Consider the following 25,477-nt stretch of genomic DNA (forward strand, 5'->3'; position numbering starts at 1 on the left):
TCAAAGTTGACAAAACTAGACTGGTTTTATTTTGGCAATTTCAATTTTTAACTTTTTAAATTTGATGCACAAATTTTGAGTTATTGCCTTGAAATAAAGGGGTTAACTACTTTTTGTGATGTGTTTATTTGCTACACTGACAAAGGCAGTACACATCATGCATATTATATTGTAACTATTATACACATACATGCACACATTTAGTGGAGACATCAGTACAGGGGGAACATCTTAAGGGAACAAACCAAAAGATCGATGACGTCCTATAAACGTAACTAGTTTCGTTTCTTAGCCGACCCCCTCCCTCCCTGCCAGAAACGTAATAATGAAATGTTGAAAATTTTGACATAATAGTAATAATGACAAATTCTTCTGACCAATGTTTTTGTACGAACGTAATCCAGTATTTTTACCCCCTGCCCCCTAAACGAAACTAGTTTAGTTTATAGGACGTCATCAATCTTTTGGTTTGTTCCCTAATCCTATATTGGATTATTCCAGTTGAAATCCATACACATGACCTTCATCTTCTACACAGGGAGTGTGAATTTCAAATAGGGTAACCTGGTTAAAAACCGTGGGGAAAACTCCAAACTTCTTTATTCATCTACTCTTTCCTTTCTGATACCCCAAAACCATTTTTAGCGTTAGGAATAAGGTTATGTCTAATAGGGGTGTATATGGATTTCAACTGGAATATTCTAATACCAAACATATGTGACATGATCAAGGGAAATGAGTCAGATGTCACTATTATTGATTTTGAGATATTGGCAAAGAAAGTGTTGACATTCTTTTGTTTTATATTGTTTTCAGCGATTGATAAATTGATGCATCTTTGCAAAGAAAAGTCGTATCAACATGGGGTTTTCTGTTTCTGAAAGCTCTACATGTCCTCTTTAGAAACATGTGTAAAACTCATTTTCGTGACTCATTCCCCTTGAAATATTCCAATTTCCAAATGACATTCCCTTTGAAACATTGAATACGTACAAACTATTTCTGTATACTAACATATTGGTCCTTTACCTTTATTCTTATTTTTAATTTCTTTAAAATTTTTAAATATTATTTTCATCACAGGGAGAAAATGTGACTCCCAAGACTCTATATCAATGGAATTAACCCTCAGCCTCCTCTGCTATGTATACATACATTTTAAACAATTTATATACATAATATTTATATATAATACTAATTATTGTCTATTTACTCAAATACACCCATCAGTTCCACTTGAGAGAGAGAAACGGAGAAAAAGGTGGTGCTGAGGCATCCGCATGCAATGTAATGTCTATGGGGTGTAGTGGAACTATAGTGGGTATATCAAGTAAATAGATATTAACCCCGTGAGAACTACTTGCCTATTGGTCAAAAAGGAGTTTTCATTATCAATTGGACCAATCAGCAACATTGTTAGAATAATTTCACCATGCAAAAAAATTTGGGTGAATTATTTGCAAAACTCCATTCTGATTGGTGATTAAAATGAAGATATCATGTAATTGACCAATCAGAGGCAATGTTAGATGGCAGGTAGTGCTCAAGGGGTTAACTATAACCCTGTTGGAAACATGATACGGGAATGAACATTAAAATTTACAAAAAAAACTAAAAGTAAGTTTTTAAAGAGTTTGGGAAAGGGTTGAAACATGAATTTCTCAACATTAGCTTATTTTCTCCTTATTTTAGAAGTTGTTTTTTTAAAGTTCACCTCGACTGAAATATAAGATACTGAGACCAATTAAAGTTGGTTTTATCAGATTTACAATACATATGTTGATCATTGCACACAAAGACAGTGTTTTTGATATGACGATATTCATTGGTGAGGTAGTACTTATAATAAATATTAGTATAATACCCCTTCACCATTCACATAAAAATACAATGTAACATAAACTGAGCTCAAAAAGAAACTTATAATTTTTCACAAGGTCATATCTTGAAATCCTGTCCATCAAATTGAACCAAAATTACACACAGATATACTTCAATACTCTACTCTTAACAAATGTCAGTAACCAAGCAGTTATCCAACTGACACAACAGTAAGATGCACTGACATGGGACAGCTTCCTGGACCACATTCACAGCCCAGCCCTGTTTCATGAAAAAAGTGTATGAAAAGCAGAAAGCAGCACCGTTTTATCATCTGTGCAAGGATCTTGTGTGCATTCTCACAGATTTTTTGTCCTGGGTGCCAAATGTTGGGCTGTGAAAGTGAAGGAAGTCCAGGAAGCTGTCACATGACAGTGCATTTTGCTGTTGTGTCAGTTGGACAACTGCTTGGTTACTGACATGTGTTTTGAGTGGAGTATTAAGGTAATCCTGTGTGTAATTTTGGTTCATTTTGATTGACAGTATTTTAAGATATGACCTTGTGATTGACAAGTTGTAAAAAATTAAAAGTTTCTTTTTGAGCTCAGTTTATGTGACCCCTCAGCACAACTGAGCCCTGAAGTCGCCAATCATCATTTTTGAGATATTCAACCAAAATATTCTGCTTGAAATTAGCTTTAAAATTATGTATATCATGTCTATAGTACTTGACATTTAAGTAGTGAAAAATCAATCAAGCAGTCAATAAATCCTTTGTTTCCTATTGTTTATTGTTAAGTTTGATGGAGCATATCTCAATAGTGGCACTGGCGACATCCGGGCTCAGTTGTGGATGATGGTCACATATGTGGGTATAGTATTACCTTGCATTCACTACTTTGGATCAGTGCTGTAGCTAGTCCAGATCAGCTTATCCAAGACCAAGCCCAATACCTCATAAAATATTCTTAACATTACACTCATAAACATTCATTATTTGTATGATAGTTCATGTATGACTGCAGCCATTCGTAAACAGGAAATGAACCAATGGCAGCGGATCTTTGATAAGTGCTTTTCGTTCATTGATATTCGTCAATGCACGGACACATATTTTGTTGCTCATGCATCTATGAAGCACTGGCTAATTGCGGGTGAGTTTCAAACAATGGTTTTATGATGTTTATTGATGATGTTAATGACTGCGTACTTGCCTTTTAATTTTTCCCATCACTATAATATGCACTGCCCCTTTACGGTCGTGCATTGTTCTGGTGAAAAAATTGAAGGCCGTATGCATTGATTTTTGTCATTTGCACTACTACAAAATCATTTTCAGTCATTGACTACTAAATAACCTTGGTTAGTACATCACTCAACAAAATATTGGGTCCTACAGTTGTACATGTACACCAGGAATATATGGGATATCATCAAAATGCATGTATGTGATCCTAGAACACAACACAAACATCCATAATTCAGGGATGTGAGTCATCACACGTATATCAAACTGAAAGGGCTGACAACAGCAAGCAAAAAGCTGTAATTTGGAAAGATCCTATACTTTTGTACAGAGCAAGTGAACAAAAAAAAAGCTGAAAATCAAAAACAAAACAAAAAGCTGAAATCAGTTTAAAATCTGAACTCTTACACCCCTGATAATTTGTGACATGATCTGGTCCAGAGGCCAAAGGAGGCATTTCTGAAAATTGAGTTACTATTACATTTACATATAGCTAGGCTATCATATACTGGAAACACCCAAGGTCTATTTTCTTATAAAATGCATTTTATTGTTTTTTACTCCATGTTTTTGCCTTTATCCTTGATTTCAAATTTGCCACCTTTGGCATCCATGGACCAGATCATGTCACATTTTAGACAAATGCTATATGATTCGCACTGTGTAGAGGTTTAGTTGCCCTCCAGGGGTGGTCCATGTTGACAATATCGCAAATAATCAAAAACATATGGAAATTAATAAAGGTTTCGTCGGTCGCAACACATAGTGGCGTAGAGTGATTTTCCAAATTTTCCGTTTCACATAGTGGCGTATAGGTTTAGAGCTAGTTATTATCCTATAAAAGTTATTCCTTGTTAACTATTAAAGATACAGTTTAATAGTTTGAACCTTAATCTTCAATTTCAAATGAAATCGGGCCACTGAGAGATAACAGTGGAGGAGTATCGACTCTGTTACTAGTAGCATATCCTTAAAAAACGTTTTGCTCGGAGACATATTTTGCCCTTCACGTACGCCACTATGTGTTGCGACCGACGGTTTGATTCACTTTAAAAAGTTCAGCCTCGTCATCACATTCCTTTAAATAAATCACATTTGAAGAATCCAGATACAAAAGCCAATACACGATATTTCAAACTGTATGTGTTGAGACCACCAACATCTGCCCTATAATGCTAGCTTTTAAAGCCATAATATACAATTTCCTTCAAATAATACTAGTAATAACTGCTGGGAAGGGTTTCTGTCCATTTTGAGCTGAAGTAACAAGGTAAAGTGAAAGAAACACCACTGGTTATTTTGATTGTTTAACATGCAGTTCTATAGGAGGGCAAAGTCATAATTCATGAATTATGACTTTACATGTATGTCCAACTTTGCTCTGTTAAACTACAAACACAACAAATTTGGCTTATTCCAGTTAGGTGGAAGTTGGGACTTGGGACATGTGTAAACTGTAAACATTAAAAGTATGCCAAAAAATCAGGTTTGAAAAAAATTAACCAAAAGATTGTGCACTTAATATGGCTTTAATTTCATTGACACCCTACTTGTAAAAATCCAATGTATATTTTTGAGACTATGATAAACCAACCAGCACATAACTTTTGCATTATATGTTCTTTATATTTGCTTATATCTCAAATCAAGGAAAATGGATATATCGGGATTGCATCTGAACTCTTCATGTACAGGGTGTCCAAAAATTGAGCAACAGGAAACCCTATATGACCTGATCCAAACAGTAAAATGTTGGCAATCATGAAAAACAAAAGGGATGACCCATTTTGTACACTGCTAAGATTTGAAACCCAGCACAGTTGCCAGCAAATGAGAATAATATGCAAATCCATGTTTGTGGCACATCCCTGTTTGTTCATTTTGTACCGAGTACCCACCCCGGGCCCGGTAAGCTACTCAGGTCCTAACATCAGCTCTGGTCTGACCCACTTGTCGAAATCCTCTCCCGATACATAACCCAACTTGAGAGCTGCTTCCTTCAATGTGAGGCTTTCTTTATGAGCCAGTTTTGCAATGTCCGCTGCTTTGTCGTAGCCTATATGCTGGTTGAGAGCTGTCACTAACATCAGTGATTCACGTAAGTATCTGTGGATGGGGAAAATATCACAAGCTTGATTATTGATGATTGATTGATTATTGATTGCATTGTAACTTTTCTTATAAAATTGTCACTTGGCAGGAAAAACCTCCTATGTAAATTTTCACTGTTACTCACTTGGTAAAACAGGGTATTGTCATCTTGCATTCTCTACAAGTGTACTTGAATTCAGACTGGTGACATCTCATCTGAGGGAACAAGGAGCGCTCATCTTGTCGGCGATTACGGGCAAACTCTCTTTTGTGCAGGGCTCAATTTTTAATATTTAGGGGCACCCATGTTCAAGACCACTGGGCAGAGACAAAGAAGGTCACCAAGGTCAAAAAGTAATGAAGAATACCTTGGGAGTTATTTGACCAAAACTTCAAAAGGGCCGGCAGCAGGTATGAGAATACACATTCATGAAAAGGCCTGGAAATGGCCAAAATATGTGGAAAAGTATGCAAAATTGTACAAAAACACCTGAAAATGAGCTGAAAATAAATGAAAATTGCAGAAATGTTGACATCACAAAAGTCTGGTTCCAGTGTTTTGACTGAAAATTCTCATGCCTGAGGCAGTGTCCTTGGTGGTGTCCCCGAAATTCGAGACCTGCTTTTCTGTTTGCTTGGGGTATTTGAGCTATTTTTGAGTTGGCTAATGCACCCCTCATTTATCGCTGACCCCCATAGACAACATGCATACCTTCCACGGTATGATTCTGTCACTATAAAATATTCCTACCTGTCAATTTGCTCCTTGTTTGGTTGAATCCCTATTACACAGTATTTAGAGAAAGACACACATGCATCAGCTAACAATCGTATTGACTGTAGTACATTGGTAACAATCATTGGCTTGAAGACGTTCAATTCAAAATGGCCGTTACTACAACCCACGGTTACAGCTGTGTGGTTGCCCATGACTTGAGCTGCTACCATGGTGATGGCTTCACATTGGGTGGGGTTTACTTTACCTGTTGATAAACAAACAAAAACTCATTAATCTATCAATGTACAATGGTTAATATAATGGAACATCAACTTCCCTTTCTTGGGCCTACATCTATATCTGCATAATATTCGTCAATGCAATGATGAGTTCCCTTCTATTCTGCAAATGGCTCCTCCTCTATGCGGCATTAGTACCAACCCACTATTAACATCCAACCCATGCTATGTCAAGCTGTGTTCATTCTATTAAAATTTCCAAAAGCAGACTTGACTAGACTAGACTAGACTAGACTAGACTAGACTAGACTAGACACTAGACTGGTTGAACTCAGTAGCAATCTGTAATGGTCAAATCATATCAACAATATTACTGTTAAAGCCAACAATGCTTGTTGGTTTATTCAAGCAGAAATTTCTGGAGGTGCCCAAAGTATGTAAAACAGCAAATGTACTTTGCATTGGTAAGACCGCAATTTGAGTTTGCTTGCGCTGTATGGGACCCCATAATGTATCCGACATCCAAAGAATTGAGGCAATACAGTGCAGGGCAGCTCGATTTGTATCCAACAATTACAGGAGAACAGAGGGCACAGTCACTAATATCCTTCAAAATCTGGAGTGGCCTTCCCTTGAGCAGCGAAGAAGACAACATAGATTAACAACAATGTACAAAATTCAAAATGGTGAAATTGCAATACTCATTCCTGAATATGTTCAAACACAGACAGTTAAAACTTGACAATACCATCCCCAAAAGTTGTATTAATAATATGCAATTCATGTTGTTTTTCCTCAGTTTTGTATAGCCATGTTGTTGTCACCTCAACTAGATATTGCTTTCATGCAACTTTGTTTGGTATTTATGTAGATGTAGTAGAATAGACCCCGGAATAGACCAGACTAGACTAGACTGGACTAAACTATAGACTAGACTAGACTTGACTAGACTAGACTAGACTATAGACTATAGACTAGACTAGACTAGACTAGACTAGACTAGACTAGACTAGACTAGACTAGACTAGACTAGACTGGACTAAACTATAGACTAGACTAGACTTGACTAGATTAGACTAGACTAGACTAACTAGACTAGACTAGACTAGACTAGACTAGATTAGACTGGACTAAACTATAGACTAGACTAGACTAGACTATAGACTGGACTAAACTATAGACTAGACTAGACTAGACTAGACTAGACTAGACTAGACTAGACTAGACTAGACTAGACTATGGACTAGACTAGACTAGACTATGGACTAGACTAGACTGTTTACAACCTTACCTGGCATAATACTACTTCCAGGTTCATTCGCAGGTAAAATCAGTTCTCCCAACCCACATCTTGGTCCGGAACCCAGAAATCGTAGGTCATTAGCGATTCTCATTAAACTGCAAGCGATGACGTTGAGATCGCCAGACATTTCAGCCATCGTGTCATGTGCTGCTAACGCTTCAAACTTGTTGGGATGTGTGACAAATGGAAGCCCTGTAAAAGGAACGCATATGAAAAAAAAAGAATATTTCATTCCTGAGATTCTTAAAACAAAAGATATACAATTGGAACAAATGTCTGGGATAAGAGAATTAGGGAACTATCAGACCCTTCAGCAGTAGATATTTAAGCTATGCAAGCCGCTGCCATCACTTATACTGGCTAGCTGGAGCACTACCGCTCACCCCCTTGCTCATGATTCTTGCACTTATAAACATTGTAGGCATCCATGATAGCGTAACAGAGTTCCAAAATTCTAAACACTCCAAATGACAGCCGTGGGAGCCGCCATTTGCAATGCCCAACAGTTTGTTTTCAATCAGGCTCTGTATAGTGTAAAGGTTAATCAGCAAAATTAAGTCAGAACCCTGCAAATTGCTGTCATTTTATAGAACTTCCCATTCTGGGGAAAAGTAGAGAAGTAATAGTATAATAATTCCATCCCTATGTGACTTCTTGCATTTGTTATAAATATGCAGTTCTGATACCTTCCGCTAGAAAAATGACAAACATCAATCAGTCTAGTACCCGATTTAAATCTTCCGCTCTTCTCCAGCACGTTTCTGTGGCTCAACTAGTTAGAGCGTCATACTAGTATTATGAAAGTTGCTGGTTCGAATCCGGCCAAATGCACTGGGTTTTTCCCCTCATATGTTTATGCCTGTTGGCCCAGAAAACTAAGTATAATAATATCAAGACACACGCACCTGTATATTTAGCGATGCTGGCAGCTATTTTCTCAGCAAAACCAACCCTTGTGTTGAGTCCTGTTCCTACAGCAGTACCACCTGTATTCAAATAATGAACAAGAAGTCATGTTAGGCCAAAATAAAATAATGGTTTGTCTCAAAGCTCACGAGTGGTTTGAAAACAAATGCGAAATGCGATTTTTTTTTTTTTTTTTTTTTTATTCCGACTTTTTGAATTTGAAATTAAAAAAATTTCCGCATTTGTTTTTTTCCAAATCTCACGATTTTACAAATGCGCGCGCGAGCTTTGAGACAAACCTTTTTTTTTTTTTTTTTTTTTTTTTTAGCCTTAGTCAACAATTACCCTTCATGTTCTTGTTCCAACTGAGCTATTCCAGTTGAAATCCATACACCCCCCCCCTATGGAAGGCATTCATACCTTAATCTTCCACACAGGGTGTGAATTGCAAATGGAGTTACCCATGCATTAAGGTATATTTTGCCACTTTGCCAGCAAAAAAAACCAAACCCTGCTGATGAGTAACCATTCAAGATGGGCCTTTCAAGCTGACTTTATATTCCATCGCTGAGCTACAACAGACCTGCCAACCTACCGAAGTCAGAATGAGGTACATGAGACCCAAACCTTGTACATGTACACAAACCATGTACTGACAAATTCAAAGACTTGAGGGGTGCAATACTTTCAGAATTCTGAGAAGGTTTTGCAGGTCACAATAGACTAAAGAGAATGTTATAGCAAATTTTAAAGTGACATTTTCATCATTTTCTAATGTTCTTATATTTAAATTTACCATCACTGAAATTTTCAGAAAACAGGACTGTCCCTCATTTTCACTTTGGTAAACCCCAAATGAGGGACAGTCCCTCAAAATGAGGGACAGTTGGCAGGTCTGCTACAAGGGATTGGTATTTCCAATGAGGTAGCACACTTTTCAAAAAACAAAAAGCTTGCTATACCCAATTGGCTAGAAACCAATTGCTTGTTGTCAGCGATGGAGTATAAATTCAACTTTAGATCTGTCAGCAATTTTAAGTTTAATCCTTTTCAGCCCTACTGACAATTCTTACTACATCTCCGATTGGCTCAATACATTATATAACTCTCTTTGTAACCAATCAAAGAAGTCCTTAGCAGGGTTCGCCTTAACTCATTTTTTTTGCATAGCAAAAATTGCTATGCAACATTTGATTTGTATAGCAATTCGCAAACTTTGCATAGCATTTTTTCAAGGCAGTAGTACCGCAGTACCAACATGTTTTTTACACCCATTATTATTAATGCAATGGTGTTACTTGAATGTTGATTGAGTCAAATGTGATGTATATTTATTGATAATGAGAATTTTAAGTTTTAATGAGTTTTTAAACTTTTAAAATATGGAATGTCAAATTAAACAGCTGCAAAAAAACCCAAAAAAACAAAAACAAACATAACATTAAACACAGAGTAGTACTGGTGTGTGGTGTTTTATTAAGTCTGTTTTAATTGCACAAATAAAATTAAAAACAAAACATCAATCTGAAAATACCTTGAATAATGTGCTCTTATACTGTATAGTCATACATGTACATGCCATGACATGCCAACCCGCAAAAATTGTATTAAAAAAAAAAATCAAAATTTTGATCTTATTTTATTTTATTTTATTATCTTATTTTTCTTGTTTGGGGAGGGTTTATTATTTTTTTTTCATTCTTTTCTCCTTCTTTTCTTATCTTTTTGTCTTTTCTTTTCTTTTTTTTTTCATTTCTTTTCTTTCTTTTCTTTTTTTTTTCATTTTTTTTAAAATTAATTTATTTTATTTCAATCAAATTGTTTAAAATTTACCACCCGTACCTGCCACCTGCTGGTCAATAATTAATTTAATATTTTACAAATACTGCCCTCTACGGCCTCTATGAATATGTCAACAAACATGGTCAAGACCTTTGACATGGTGGAAACACAGATTCACGCCGTGATTTCTCGATATCAAGGTCGTGTTTGCTGTTAAAATTTCACTTAAAACATCAGTATTACTGTGCATTATATTAATTATTGAAGTGAATTAGGCCATAATTAAACATTTCAGGGTTCAGTTGCTTGAAAATGATGTAAATAATACAATTTGAGGTAGATTTTGACGGGGCTTTTGAGCCTATGTACCGGTATGAAGTCTAGGTATTTCGTTGCATCGCATTTTTATATGATGCATTTGTGCAATTGCATCGCAAGTTTTGCAAACCGTGTCGCATTTTGCGATGCGACACAAGGTAAATCGAACCCTGGTCCTTAGAAGCCAATAATTCGGCCGGTAGTGCTCATGGGATTAATATCGTCCTTTCATCTACAAATCAAAAAGGTTGTATGGCAGTGCCCTAAACTCTTGTGATTCTACCGCCAATTCAACAGGATGATTCCACCTCTTTTACAGCTTCCATGAGAAAAACTAACATACTTTTCAATATGTATACCTACCTGCTGCTGAGTCGATAAAGTCGAGGTAAAGAGCCTTGTACCCTGTCAATTCCATGATCAATCTGTGTCCTGTATCCGCTGAATTCCTGACCCAATGTCATAGGTGTTGCATCCTAAAAAAATAAAGTATTGATTGATGATAACTATTGATTACGTACCTAATCAATCTATTCCTGATTATCAATCAAGCAGGCAGGCAAGCAATCAAAAACAATAGTGCTAAAATTTGTTGAAGGTTGAAAGTCGTGGTTTGGATATCCATTATCATGAAGGACTATGATAAAATCTCAGACCACCAACACCCTCACGCCACGCCATGAAAACGTGTGGTTATAAACACTGGGCAATTGACAAAGCCCTAAACCATGGTGACAAAGATACTAAACCAGCTAGCAAAGACACCACTTCTTCTGGTACTGGTACCAAGACTTATGTCCCCATTCCCTATCATGGGGATGTTTTAGAGAAATTAAATATGATTTACCATGATCACAGCATCACCACACACTTTAAGCCCACCAATACCCTGCGGCAGTCGCTAGTGCACCCAAAGGACAAGCAGCCTAAGGGCTGCATAAGTAGGGTAGTTTATGGTGTCAAGTTCGCTGAGGATCAGGAGCAGGGTTCGATTTACCTTGTGTCGCATCGCAAAATGCGACACGGTTTGCAAAACTTGCGATGCAATTGCACAAATGCATCATATAAAAATGCGATGCAACGAAATACCTAGACTTCATACCGGTACATAGGCTCAAAAGCCCCGTCAAAATCTACCTCAAATTGTATTATTTACATCATTTTCAAGCAACTGAACCCTGAAATGTTTAATTATGGCCTAATTCACTTCAATAATTAATATAATGCACAGTAATACTGATGTTTTAAGTGAAATTTTAACAGCAAACACGACCTTGATATCGAGAAATCACGGCGTGAATCTGTGTTTCCACCATGTCAAAGGTCTTGAGAGGGCGCAACACTAAATCACTCCGCATTTTATGTAACAACGAAATTCGGCTAATATAGTCCATAGTGAATATGAGATTGCAGCGACCATATCTACCGACATGTTCACTTTAAATCACTCAATATCGGCTCATATGAATTCGACAAGTGTCTTTAATGATAACATGCAGATAAAAAACTGAACAATTGATCTCAAAAGCAATTCTCTGTGGCGGATTAAGAGAAAACCCGATTTTGAAATGTGAGTGGTGAGTTTAGCATATTTTTAGCTCTTTTTTTTTGCACCGCAAATTAGCGAAAAAAAGTCAATGGTCATCGATATATGCCGACAAAGGTTTTGGAATCTAGAGAAACAGAGCTTTAATTTGATACCAAATTTATTTTGCCAAGTATTGCAGGGACGCCAGAAATGGCGCTTGAAGTAGGCCGAAATCACACGTTATCCTATGGGGCGCTGAATTAGTGCTGCGCCCCCTTGTAACGGCCGTCATTATGAACGCGTTCCTTTTACCTTCTTCGCGCCAAAATAAGAGACGCGCTTCACAAAATGTGTTCTATTTCCATCATGATGATAAACAAATATTACAAAAAGTCATCCTCATGAAAAATTATTGGAAAAAACACTTTATTGGCCGAGTAGGCGCCTTCAAAGTCAAGAAATGCGTCCAAAAATCCTCAAAAAGGTTCATAAATGGATTTTAAGGTTAATAGACATTGTTAATCTGCATGAAGCCGCTTTTTGCTGAATATTCAGTAGGCCTACTCAAAAGATCGTAATTGTTACTACTGGAACGGGGGGTATTTATACTTGAGACTCAGTAATAAATTATTTCCAAAAGAAAATGGCAACACTGATAATCTAGAAAAGAAATTAATCTTGGTTCAAAGACGTGCTCAAATTGTCGTCTGTCACTAATTTTGTGAGTTTTGTATAAACTTTCGCATATTGGAGGAAAAGTCGAAATTTTCGATTTTCGGCATTTCGGCACTGATCTTTAAAACATCATTTCTCTTGAACGGAATGTCGCAGAGCCATGAAATCTTCGGTGTTGAGCTTCAAATTTTCTCTAGTTTACTTAATGAGTAATAAATGTGGATTTTGAAAACTTTTAACACCTTATAAGAGGGCGTAACACTAAATCACTCCGCATTTTATGTAACAACGAAATTCGCTAATATAGTCCATAGTGAATATGAGATTGCAGCGACCATATCTAGCGACATGTTCACTTTAAATCACTCAATATCGGCTCATATGAATTCGACAAGTGTCTTTAATGATAACATGCAGATAAAAACTGAACAATTGATCTCAAAAGCAATTCTCTGTGGCGGATTAAGAGAAAACCCGATTTTGAAATGTGAGTGGTGAGTTTAGCATATTTTTAGCTCTTTTTTTTTTTGCACCGCAAATTAGCGAAAAAAGTCAATGGTCATCGATATATGCCGACAAAGGTTTTGGAATCTAGAGAAACAGAGCTTTAATTTGATACCAAATTTAGTTTGCCAAGTATTGCAGGGACGCCAGAAATGGCGCTTGAAGTAGGCAAATCACACGTTATCCTATGGGCGCTGAATTAGTGCTGCGCCCCCTTGACCATGTTTGTTGACATATTCATAGAGGCCGTAGAGGGCAGTATTTGTAAAATATTAAATTAATTATTGACCAGCAGGTGGCAGGTACGGGTGGTAAATTTTAAACAATTTGATTGAAATAAAATAAATTAATTTTAAAAAAATGAAAAAAAAAAAGAAAAGAAAGAAAAGAAATGAAAAAAAAAAGAAAAGAAAAGACAAAAAGATAAGAAAAGAAGGGAGAAAAGAATGAAAAAAAAAATATAATAAACCCTCCCCCAAACAAGAAAAATAAGATAATAAAATAAAATAAAATAAGATCAAAATTTTGATTTTTTTTTTAATACAATTTTTATGGTTGGCATGTCATGGCATGTACATGTATGACTATACAGTATAAGAGCACATTATTCAAGGTATTTTCAGATTGATGTTTTGTTTTTAATTTTATTTGTGCAATTAAAACAGACTTAATAAAACACCACACACCAGTACTACTCTGTGTTTAATGTTATGTTTGTTTTTGTTTTTTTGGGTTTTTTTGCAGCTGTTTAATTTGACATTCCATATTTTAAAAGTTTAAAAACTCATTAAAACTTAAAATTCTCATTATCAATAAATATACATCACATTTGACTCAATCAACATTCAAGTAACACCATTGCATTAATAATAATGGGTGTAAAAAACATGTTGGTACTGCTTGGTACTACTGCCTTGAAAAAATGCTATGCAAAGTTTGCGAATTGCTATACAAATCAAATGTTGCATAGCAATTTTTGCTATGCAAAAAAAATGAGTTAAGGCGAACCCTGATCAGGAGTGCCAAAAACTTTACATTAGCAAACCGGCCAACCCCTGCAGAGTCGCATTTCCCAACTCAGACGTGCCAGTTTAAGTGGCAACTATTCAGTGGTCTATAAACATCTTGAGGGCAGTGGTCACAGTTTTGACATTAACAACATTGTCATTTTGAACCGTGAACCCCTGTTAGTTTGAACGGGGAGTCAAAGAAGCAGTGTGAGTACAAGCCAAACAACCGTCCTCAACAGGAGCGGGCATTAAGAGTGAATCTGTCACATGGTTGGGTCTTCAAGCAAGTTCCTCATCGATTGACCTCGGATGACCCTAAATCATCCACCCAGTTGAAGGCCTAAGGTTTTTTAAGTTACATTACCTGACAATGTGTCCTGCCGATCTTAGCGATATCAGCAAACTCTTTTTCTTTCATGAGTAATGCAGCCTGTAAAACACCCAGTGATGGCAGCAGGCGCTCATGCAACTCCATGGCAACAGCTATGTGCATAGCTGTAGGGAAGGTATCATTGGAACTCTGTGTAAGAATACATGACACAAAAGACATGAATTACACATACAGATGTACATGTATTGGGCTATTCCATTGGAATGCCATACAAGCCATGCACATCGGAATGACTTAATCTTCCACACAGGGAGTGTAGATTTCAAATGGAGACACTCTTTCAGATAACTCCATTTGAAATTCCACTCCCTGTGTGGGAGATTAAGGTCATGTCTTCCATAGGGGTGTATGGATTTCAACTGTAATTATGGCCTACTTTAACCCCATAAATGAACATTGTAAAGGGACGCTACCAATAAGTTCCTGTTTAAGTGTGTATAAAAACTTGACAATTAATCATGAAAAGTAATAGGGGAATTTAGAACATGTGAACCCTTTAGCAATTGGATAAAAATGTTATGAGATTAGGCCAAAAAAATTGTTGTATGGGCCATTGCTAAATAGGGTAAGGTGGACAGGGTTTTTTTTTTGGGGGGGGGGGTTTAAGACAGTATAATCTCAAAATAATGTTTTCCTACCCATTTTTTTTACAATTGGTACGAGATTCAAAACAGATATTATTTGTATTCAGCACTGCCGTGTACATATTCTTACCTGACTTTTATTGACATCATCATTTGGATGTACCGGGGTCTTAGTGCCCAACACTCCTCCCATCATCTCTATTGCTCTATTACTGATCACCTCATTTACATTCATGTTGGTCTGAGTGCCTGAGCCTGTCTGCCACACTACCAGCGGGAAATGATCATCGAGCATCCCTTTGATTACCTGTATACATTCAAATAAAAAATGTCTAGTTGGCTTAAATCTCCTCAGCCTAGTCTACATTGTAGTTGGCTTCGATCTACGTCTATAAGCCTATGTCTTATTTACATTCCGTAAGTATGAGTCTCATGAAAAAAGGGTATCAGCAGATTATTTTGCAATATCTCAAAATTTGATATGAAGTGTTGTGCGAGCAGAGCTTTGTGTCGCTAAGTGCCAAGCCCAAAAAACTTTGTAACGCTCAAGTTGAAAGCCGTAAATGATCAGGATTTTGCTGATAAATGCCAGTCTCCATGTGCAGCAAACCAATAATGGCTCATTTACAGGGTTACGCGAAATAATAAATTGTTGTGTTGCCCTCAAGTGGGAAAATGGGAAATTTGGGTCGGACAGTCGGATTTTTTTTTTTAAACCTTCAGTTTTTAAAAATCCACTCAAATATTAAATAATTATTCATAAATTAAGAGACATTTGTCAATATTGACTTATAGAAAACTATAAGACATCAATTAAAGACTAGTCTTTCAATAAAATATTAATTTTAAGTGACAAACATTGAGTTTTTGAACAAATCTGTAAAATCATCATTAAAAAAAAAAAAAAAAAAATTGCGACCCTGATTTTTTAGGATTTAGGGTCGGACGGTTGAGGCAACACAACTTTTTTTTTTTTTGGCCTTATAGTTATGCCAAATAATAAAATAATTTGTTTTTTCACAAATGATTTTTTTTCATCATAAAAGCATAAACTAGAACGTCGTGGTTTTTCGGACGCAAGGCGTCGAATGGGATGCCTCCACCATGGGGCGATTTAAATGTGTACAAATCCATTTTAGTAATTTGACCTCAGATGACCCTGGGTGACCCCAGACGACTCCAAAATGACATGCCAAAAATTCGGCTCTAAATGTTGACTGTACCCACCAAGTTTCATGCCCATATGACCAAATTTATTAATTTGACCTTAGATGACCCTGGTGACCCCGAAATGACCATCCAAAATTTGGCTCTAAATTTTGACTGTACCTACCAAGTTTAATGCCCATATGACAATTTTTAGTAATTTGAACTCAGATGACCTCTGGGTGACCTCAGGTGACCCTGAAATGACCTTCCAAAAATTTGGTTCTAAATGTTGACTGTACCCACCAAGTTTCATGCCCATACGACCAATTTTATTGATTTGACCTTAGATGACCCCTGGGCGACCCCTGGGTGACCCCAGTGACCTCGGATGATCCTGAAATGACCTTAGATGACCCTGGGTGACCCTGGATGACCCCAAAATGACCTTGAAAAATTGACTCTAAATGTTGACTGTACCCACCAAGTATCATGCCCATAAGACAATATTTAGTAATTTGACCTTAGATGACCCCTGGGTGACCCTGGATGACCCCAAAATGACCTTGCAAAAATTTAGCTCTAAATGTTAACTGTACCCACCAAGTTTCATGCCCATACGACAGTTTTTAGTAATTTGACCTCAAATGACCTTTGACCTCAGTATATGACCTTGAACCCCACCCAAAAAAAGTGGCCAGAGTTTTTGACCATGACCCACCTATCCTGAAAATCTGCAGTCAATCCGCCCATCCATGCCGAGATACAGCATCCGGACGGAAGCTCGGAATCTCGGAAGGACGGACATTACAAAAACAGTATGCCTCGGTGGAGGCATAAAAACAAAAAAGTTTATGGGGTGCTACCCTCTAGCCTATTCCCCGATCCCTCATCTTCGCTAAATATTATCCCCGGAGCCAGCGCTCTTATTCTTAGTAAAATTAGCCGGCACTCGACTTGGGCTAGCTATAGCCCTAGTTTACCATAGCATTACACACTGGGCAATTCTGAGTTGGTTCTCTTTGGTCTAATATCTTTGGTAATGGGCTATCCCAGTTGAAATCCATACACCCCATGTGGAAGACATTACCCTGTCCTTAATCTCCCACACCGGGGGTGTAGATTTCAACGAGTCACTCATCCAGGAAATCCCATTTGAAATTCACACTCACTGTGTGAAAGATTAAGATCATGTCTTCCATAGGGGTGTATGGATTTCAAATGGACAGGGGTGTGAGAGGCCACAGATCACAAGCGAGGAAAATCACTAAAACAGTGTAAAATCAGGGTAAAAACGCCAAATATGGGCTGAAAATAAAAGAAAATGCGTAAATTTTGGCAACAAAAAAAGAGGAAATCAGCTGAAAAGAGGAACTCTCACATCCCTGAATGGAAGAGCCCAATGTTATAACCACATCACCCTTGGAAACCAAAACCAACTCCTTGAAGAAGCCTACTGCACATACCTCATCACAAGCCTTGATAATGTAGTCTGCCTTTTTTTGTGTCCAATCCAAATTCTGTGTTGACATTGGCTGCACACCTTTTAAGGATACCAAATGCCTTAATAAGGCTAACCTATGGTAAAATAAAAGCATACACAGGTCAATTGATATAGCAGTGTGGATACTGATATTGGACTCTGGTCATACTTTTTATCGCTATCAACTCATGTTGCACTAAAGGTACAGGGTGAGTCAAAAAAAGTGCAATAGAGCAAAGAATCGATATTTATGTAAGAACTAAGTTGAACTTTCCCATTATTGAAAGTTTCTATAAATGCCACACTCAATAGTCACCTTCTGTGAAAAAATGAAGTGATTCGCTATGCAAACACACTTTCTAACATTATACAGGGGAAAGAAGAATTACATTACTTTAAGTGCTTCATACCTCACTCGACTCCAACTCCAGTTTTTTTAATCCCAATATGTCCAACTTACTGGATATTTTGTAATTCACTCCATTTCAATTTGCGCGCATTTCAACATTTGAAAAACCCGCCTACAAATTTATAAGTTTTTGAAAGAAAATAAACATCTTTAAAGTAAAGGGAAAATGAAAATAACAACAAAGAATGTTTCTTCTCCTTAAACAAGACCAAGCGCAATAACACTTTGGGTGCTCCATCTTATTTCAATGCCAATGAGATTAAGAAAAGGCAGTTGTTCCAAATCTACCTTCCACAGAGTGGGCTGACATTCAAATTTTAGATGTCTCTTGGACAAACATTAAAATTGGGCATCACTATAAAATGTGTCATAAAAACAAAACAAAATGATAATTCCTTGATTTTTTCACACAAGATCACAAATTTTTTATGGATATGTTATCTATAAAATGTTTTGAAACCTAAAAGGTTCAACTCGGTTCTCAAATTAAAATGGACTCTTTTCTCTATTGCACTTTTTTTGACTCACCCTGTACATGTACATAGCAAATTAGTACAGAAAATTGAAATGGGAGAAAAACATGTTGCAAAGGATTCTGCGAAGAGTAAGATACCTTCTCTGATTTTACCCTTTTTTACTTACTGGCATGCGTTCCCTTTCTCCTCCGATATTGAAATTGATGATGGATCGAGCCGTCATGGCGCCATAATACTTGTCTACCGGAACACGGATCTCACCCATAGAATCCTTCTCAATGCGGTAGTCACCCTAATAGGGATCAAAGCAAGAAAACATAATTTATTTGACAAAATACCAACACAGTTCCATGTTTTTAAATGTGCAGGATATGGCTGGCTGGCTGTTGCAGTGGCGCTCTTAAAACTGCTGGAGCCATATCATTACTGATATGTTGCTTTTGTGGGAAAATAAACAATGGGTGTAGGCCTTTCAGAAAGTTTGGGCTCATTCATGCAGACTACTCAACTTTTCAAACTTTGTGTTTCTCAATTTGGAATTAACATAAATTTGTTTTCAAAATATAATTAGTGAGAAAAAGTATAAAGTTTTTACTTGACTGCCTATTACCATGAGCATGATTACACGCCAATACACGGAGGGCCTGGTGGTAAAAATGATATATGGCAATCAACCAATGAACTGTCTAGAATTTATGTATCCAAAAGTGATATAATAAACTTTAAATAAACTTACGAACATTCATTATGACTAGGGTCATCTACGTATTCATTCCAATAAGCGCCCAGGCGCTTAACAAAATCATTTTGGGTGGGCGCTTATTTTTTACATTGTTTTAGTCATCAATCACCGTCTGAAAGTATTTAGTTACTCACAGTTAGTGCGCCCTCACAAAATGTGTCCATATATTATATTCAGGGATGTAAGTAACCCTGAAGAAAAAAATACGGAAAAAAGCGAGTAAATTCGGGCTAAAAAGCCCAAAATGGGCTGAAAATAAAAGAAATTGCGTAAATCTGGACTACAAAAAATACAGAATTCTGTAAAAATACAGAAAACTTACATCCCTGTATATTGACACCACTTTTTGAGGCACACTAACCGTGAGTAAATATGGCGACCGCCGGCAAAAAAATACGATTTTAAACTAGAATCACCTCAAATTTGGCCTTTTTTTTAATATACATCTGCCCACTAATTTAATCGTAATTTAATTTTGGTGCACATTTTGGATACTTTTGATGCTCAATTTCCCACATGCATGCATGTAAAGTCACTCGACAGGTAAGCTTATTGGAAGTATTTTGACAACATTGGATGGGCGGTTAATAATTTCATATTGTGTTTGTTTCAAAGTTGCTGGGTGGGCACTTATTGGGGCATGGGCGGTTATTGGAACGAATACGGTACAGTGTAGTACACCACGTAAATTCGGACCGCTCGCCATAAATTAAGTTTACTGTCTTCCATATTTTGAAAGATGTTGACGTTTTTATGATCCCCGATATCCAGTCGGTTTATGTCACATGTATGAAGCTAGTGGGAACCAGCCAAACTTCAGAATAAAAAAACGATCGCTGATAGTGATGCGATGTCCTGGGGGGTCACTCCCATTGTGGCCTGTACACCATCCGCGATAATAAAAACGCGTAAAAAGGGTAGCTTTTTGTGGGTAGCGATACGCGTGTACTGTGTTTGGGGCGTCAAAAACATGAAAATTGGGAAAAAAGGTTAGCAAAATTGCAATTGCTAATACGCGGAAATGAAATTTGTGAACACAGGCGCGTGTTACATGTTTAGGTACCTATCGTTTGTGTGCAATATATGGTAAAAGACAGTAAAAGTAAGTATGTGCAACACTTTTGGTGTTTTGTATTTGATGTTTTGGGAGCCAAAAGATGTACTATGTGGGGAGTGGGAGGGATCCCAGCCTGGTGACAGATATCCATCATGATACTAAAAAAAAGTATTCTTGACTGTTCTTATTCGTACCAAGACTACCTGAAATGATACCAGAGAATGAAGCTTTTCTAGATGATTTCAAGAACACCACCGGTCCACCGCGCATGTGTAAGACATTTTTAGCCTACGTTTCGTATCCTACTATCGGATCGTTGTTCACAAGAAAACCTCATGCACGAATTCACTCACCTTCCTACACCACCAGTTGAAATAAAACTCAAAACTTCCCGTGTTATTCCTCAAAACAACATGTAACTTCATTAATAAAAAATTGAAATAGTAGTATCCCCCGTTATTGAAAATTGTTTGATAAACGTCAACAAAGGGTAATTTTTCTCACGAGCAGAACGCATGTCAAAATGGCGGCTCTAATGCATGAGCAGTGCAGCTAAGCGGACATAAACAAGGCTTATGATTGGCTGATACGTCATCGCTGCCATGTGTATAAAATTAGTCTCAGGCCAGCCGCCAGACTGTGGCCTGGTATGTGGCTATCACAGGTTTGTTCTAATCGACGAGCGTCAGGCTGACACAATCTGGTTGTGTAGGAGACTATCATCATGACGCCCAGACAGGGTCTAATTCTGCATAAAACCGGCGCGTTATTTCTATAGATCTGCTGCGCATTCAAATTGCGTTGTATTGCATCGTAATTTCATTTGTGTCTAGATGCTAATTATGTTTACACAACATAAACTCACGTGTTTTCAAGCAAAATAGCCGATAATAGGTGATCAAAAGCGATCGGAATGTTACAAAAGTAGGCCTACAGATCGCATTCAGCTTACTTCATATGAGATGATCTTTGGAAAAATACGGCATAATTTGTCTTGGTGTTTGCGGAATTTCATGCCCTAAAATATTAATACGTTGCGGCAATTCATGATTGACAACTAACAATCGGTGTGTCCTTCGTATCCTCCACTGTCAATTTCTTATCCACTCACTAATCCTCACAAAAGCTTTGTGTTGATTACGTAATGTCGGAGGCAAATTGCAATAAGTACAATAAGTACAATGAAATAATGAGTAGAGGCGGGCTCCGGCGGGTTTCTTCTTCATCTTACGTAACAGTATTGTTCTCCAAAAAAACCCGGAAGCTTGTCGTTTGGAGCTCTAGCTGAAATACAGCAAGATAATGTAAGATAGTAAATGTAAACCTGTATTTTAGCTAGAGTATCTCGAGCTAATGCGCCACGTTGGAACCAGAACCATTGCATTGGAGTTCGGAAGAAATATTAACAGGACTGAAGCAATGTGGCCATTTCTATGTTTGTACCGGGCAAGTACCGGACATTTTTCAACACAGAGATTACTACAAATTTGTCCAAAGGTAAGCGGGGAGATGGGGATCGCATTTTAAACTTTGACTGAAGTAACTGTTTCGGAGGTATTAAGGGATCTAAAATGGCGTTTATTGCGTTTCGACAGTATTTTTTGTGGGACATGAGAGCACCTCAGACCTATCGAATTGCATTCTGAATCTGAAGCATGTCTTTCTGATATCAAATAATTTTCATTTTTGAAAATTACAATAAAATATAAATTTTATGACAAATTATAAAAATTTGATATTTTTCAAATTTTTGATATAACAGTCCTCGAAGTAAATTATATAAATCTAATGATATATTCATAAAGTGTATGTAGCAGGGAGGAAAAGCCGACGGTCAATTGAAAATTTTGACCTTTCGTATTGAAGATATGGATTTTTTTTCCTAAAAAGGCCTAATTTTTTTTTTTTGGTGTTTTGGGAAAAAATCCATATCTTCAATGATCTGAAAGGTCAAAATTTTCAATTGATCGTCGACTTTTCATCCCACCTACATACATTAAGTATAAATCATCAGATTTATAAAGTTTACTTCAAGTACTGTTAAATATCAAAAATATCAATTTTAATGATTTGCCATAAAATGTGTATTAAATTGCGAATTTCAAAAAATCAAAATTATTTGATATCAGAATGACATTCTTCGTATTCAGAATGCAATTCGATATGTCTGATCATCTGATGTGCTCTAATGTCCCAAAATAAATACTGTCCAAACGTTCATACCCCAGCCCTTAAGGGTCGCTAAAAGTAGACCATTTTGGGGGCTGTATTTGCCCTTATTATTTGGTACACATGTCACGTTTTGAACAGAGTAAAAAACGACCATTAGTAGTTGTGGAACAGACTCGCTTTACGCAGCAATACTTTGTTATCTCTGTCATGTTCGTATTGCATGTGTGAGCCACACATAGTTAAGGTATGCTAGGTGAATTCAAATTTGCCATCAAACTAGGGGTGTGATTTTCGAGTAATTTTGTGCCCGGGTACCCGCCGCATTTTTCGGTTTTGTAGTGTCTCTGGACCTAGACCTAAATGCTAGGATCATGGTTGACCTAAAAAAAAAAAAAAAAAATTGAATTTTGCACATTGTTTTGTAATTTTAATATGAAAATTGATACATAGTTTTCATGTCATACTCTATTAATGATATCAAAATGCATTGAATTTGAACTTTTTTTTTTTTTTTAAATTTCGGGTACCCGGGCAGGAAATTTCCTGCCCGGGTAATAGGATTATCGGGCGGGACTCAAATTCCCGGGACTCACTCACACCCTTACATCAAACTGCATCATTTTATATACATGTATCAAATTAAAGTCCTTTGAGTGAACAAAGCCAAAACTGAAAACCTTTTTTTCATGCTCACTTTCCGTAGCAAAGTTACATCTTGTCAAAGATTGACTTTCATCAAAAAGATTCAGCTAGCAAAATTCCCCAAAGCGGCATTCGGGGGTGTTTCTAGATCTTAGTCTCACTATGACAGCAGCTTTTTTTAATGGAACTGCTATCAAAATCCCTCTAAAATTCCATGTGCGATTGTCTTATCACCATAAAAAATCATATTTGGGTCAAGTGAAGGTATAGAAAACATATATATTTATGTAGGTTTCCTTCTTCGGCCAGTTGTCTTAAATTTCTATGTAAATATGCATTGACATTTTCGGCGAATTTGGCTGACTAGCAAATGTGTTAACTAAGGTTTGCCTGGGATACCTACATGATAGTTCATAGACTGTTCTATTCCTTCAACAATTCCCCGTATGGTAATAGCCTACGTTGGACAGATAGTATCAGTATTTGAATGAGGACAACGTATAAGTTCCTTAATGTACTGGGACATCAATCATCATGATCATGGTCATGAGATGATCATGATGATTGATATGATGTATGATTTGTTTGAAAATTTCTAACTTTTGTATGAACAAGCGATAGCTTGTGATACGAAAGTTAGAACGTGGAAGTATACGTGCTCATGTAACGTACAGGTTGTTTGGCACATGTACATGTACACGGTTGCCATCCAGGGCCCAATATCATGCATATGAATAAAAACTTCTTCCTCAAGTTAATTATTGTCTCAAAAATATGAGGATATTGTTATTGAAATATTAGTGACACATTTTGCTATATTCCTTCATCAATTCACCATGACGTTACTCACGAAAAACGTCATTTTGTGTCAATTTTTCTTGAGTGATCGCCAGACATCACACAGTCCCCATTGTAAATAGGTGATCAACACATGTAGTGCTGGGCTCACTTGTTCAAGAACCGGAAGGGTATCACCATCAGTTTGCAATGACAAGTCAACCTTTGCAAATCGGGAGATGTATTGATTTGCCCAGCACTGGATTTTCTCAAATCTTTAATCACCGACGCAGTTGGCAGTTGTCAAAACAACTATGATCAAGCAAGGTTGCAGAATTAAACGGACTCATTATATGGTCGGAATTTGTACTTCAGCGCCTGTGTTTCCGGTTAAATGTAAGCATACACATTACACTTCAGCTGAAGATATACATATACATAAATGTTAGCCATTGTTAGCCAAGCTAAATTGAAGCCAAATTGGACAATCTAAAAAATTGTTTTGATGCGTTTTAAAACTGAAGACGCTACGATGACTGACCGTGTTATACCAGCAATCTCTATCTTCTATCCACACATTAACCATCGTGTCGTCGTGGATAGTAGATAGATTTCTCGATCAATGTATGATGAGCCTAGTCGGGATTATGCACTTTCAGTTTCTCGGCGTTTGAGCGGGAATTGGATTGCGTACTTATTGCGTACGTATGTCTAGTGAGCAAATTTCTTCAATATTTTGAGAAAATGATGTCAAATTTTCTATTCTATATTGTTTGGTAATAATGTCTTTTGCCAATAGTATGTTTAAAGTTGTAATTTTGTGTTTTTGATCGCAAAGATCGGATATTTTCGTTCGATTCGAATTCTGAACCCTTCGCAAGGGTGCCGATTTCGCAGAACTTTGACGATAATTTTGCCTTTTGGACACTAAAATGCATTCGATCCTTAATTTTGTTTCAACCGAGTCTTAAATTAGCAAGCACAATAAGGTTGGTACCACTTTTATATACATTGATAAAATTTTAAAGATTTTTTTTCAAGTTTTTAACCGGCGCAAATCGTTAAGTGTGTATTTACCATTGACATCCAAAATGGGAAATACGAGTCTGATGGACATAGGAACGGCGTCCATGAGACTCAGCGAGTCTAGATGAGCCTGTACATGTGTAACTGTAAGTAAGCTTAAAAATCATGAAAATACAAACCATAATTCTGACAGTTCTGCTTATCGAAGTATGAAGACTGGCTTCCTGCTTGACCGTGATAATCCTTAAAGAGTCAAAAAAGGGTCTAGCTGTTCTTGACAACATGAACAATTCGCGCTTCACCAGGAATTTTTATTTTAATTTTCAGCAGTGCACTGCAGTGGCAAAAAATGTAAACACCTGTCGTTTGTCACATGTGGGTAGTATTTATACGCCACCACGTAGAGCAAGTCATGAATATTAATTAGGTTC

The 25,477-nt window shown here is 37.0% G+C and overlaps 1 protein-coding gene across 1 annotated transcript; it reads right to left on the bottom strand.

Annotated features, from left to right (window-relative positions):
• LOC140146148 (fumarate hydratase, mitochondrial-like) lies at window positions 1–25,413 on the bottom strand. The gene is given in 12 exon segments (XM_072167908.1): window positions 1–5,173; window positions 5,910–6,141; window positions 7,407–7,610; window positions 8,324–8,404; window positions 8,946–8,951; window positions 10,795–10,900; window positions 14,506–14,661; window positions 15,247–15,423; window positions 17,729–17,764; window positions 17,766–17,840; window positions 18,797–18,922; window positions 25,226–25,413. Coding segments are annotated over 12 exon segments (1,497 nt in total). The 5' UTR covers window positions 25,331–25,413; the 3' UTR covers window positions 1–4,980.
• Window positions 25,414–25,477: the final 64 nt, after the last annotated feature.

Source organism: Amphiura filiformis, chromosome 2 (genome assembly GCF_039555335.1).
Source record: "Amphiura filiformis chromosome 2, Afil_fr2py, whole genome shotgun sequence".
NCBI lineage: Eukaryota > Metazoa > Echinodermata > Ophiuroidea > Amphilepidida > Amphiuridae > Amphiura > Amphiura filiformis.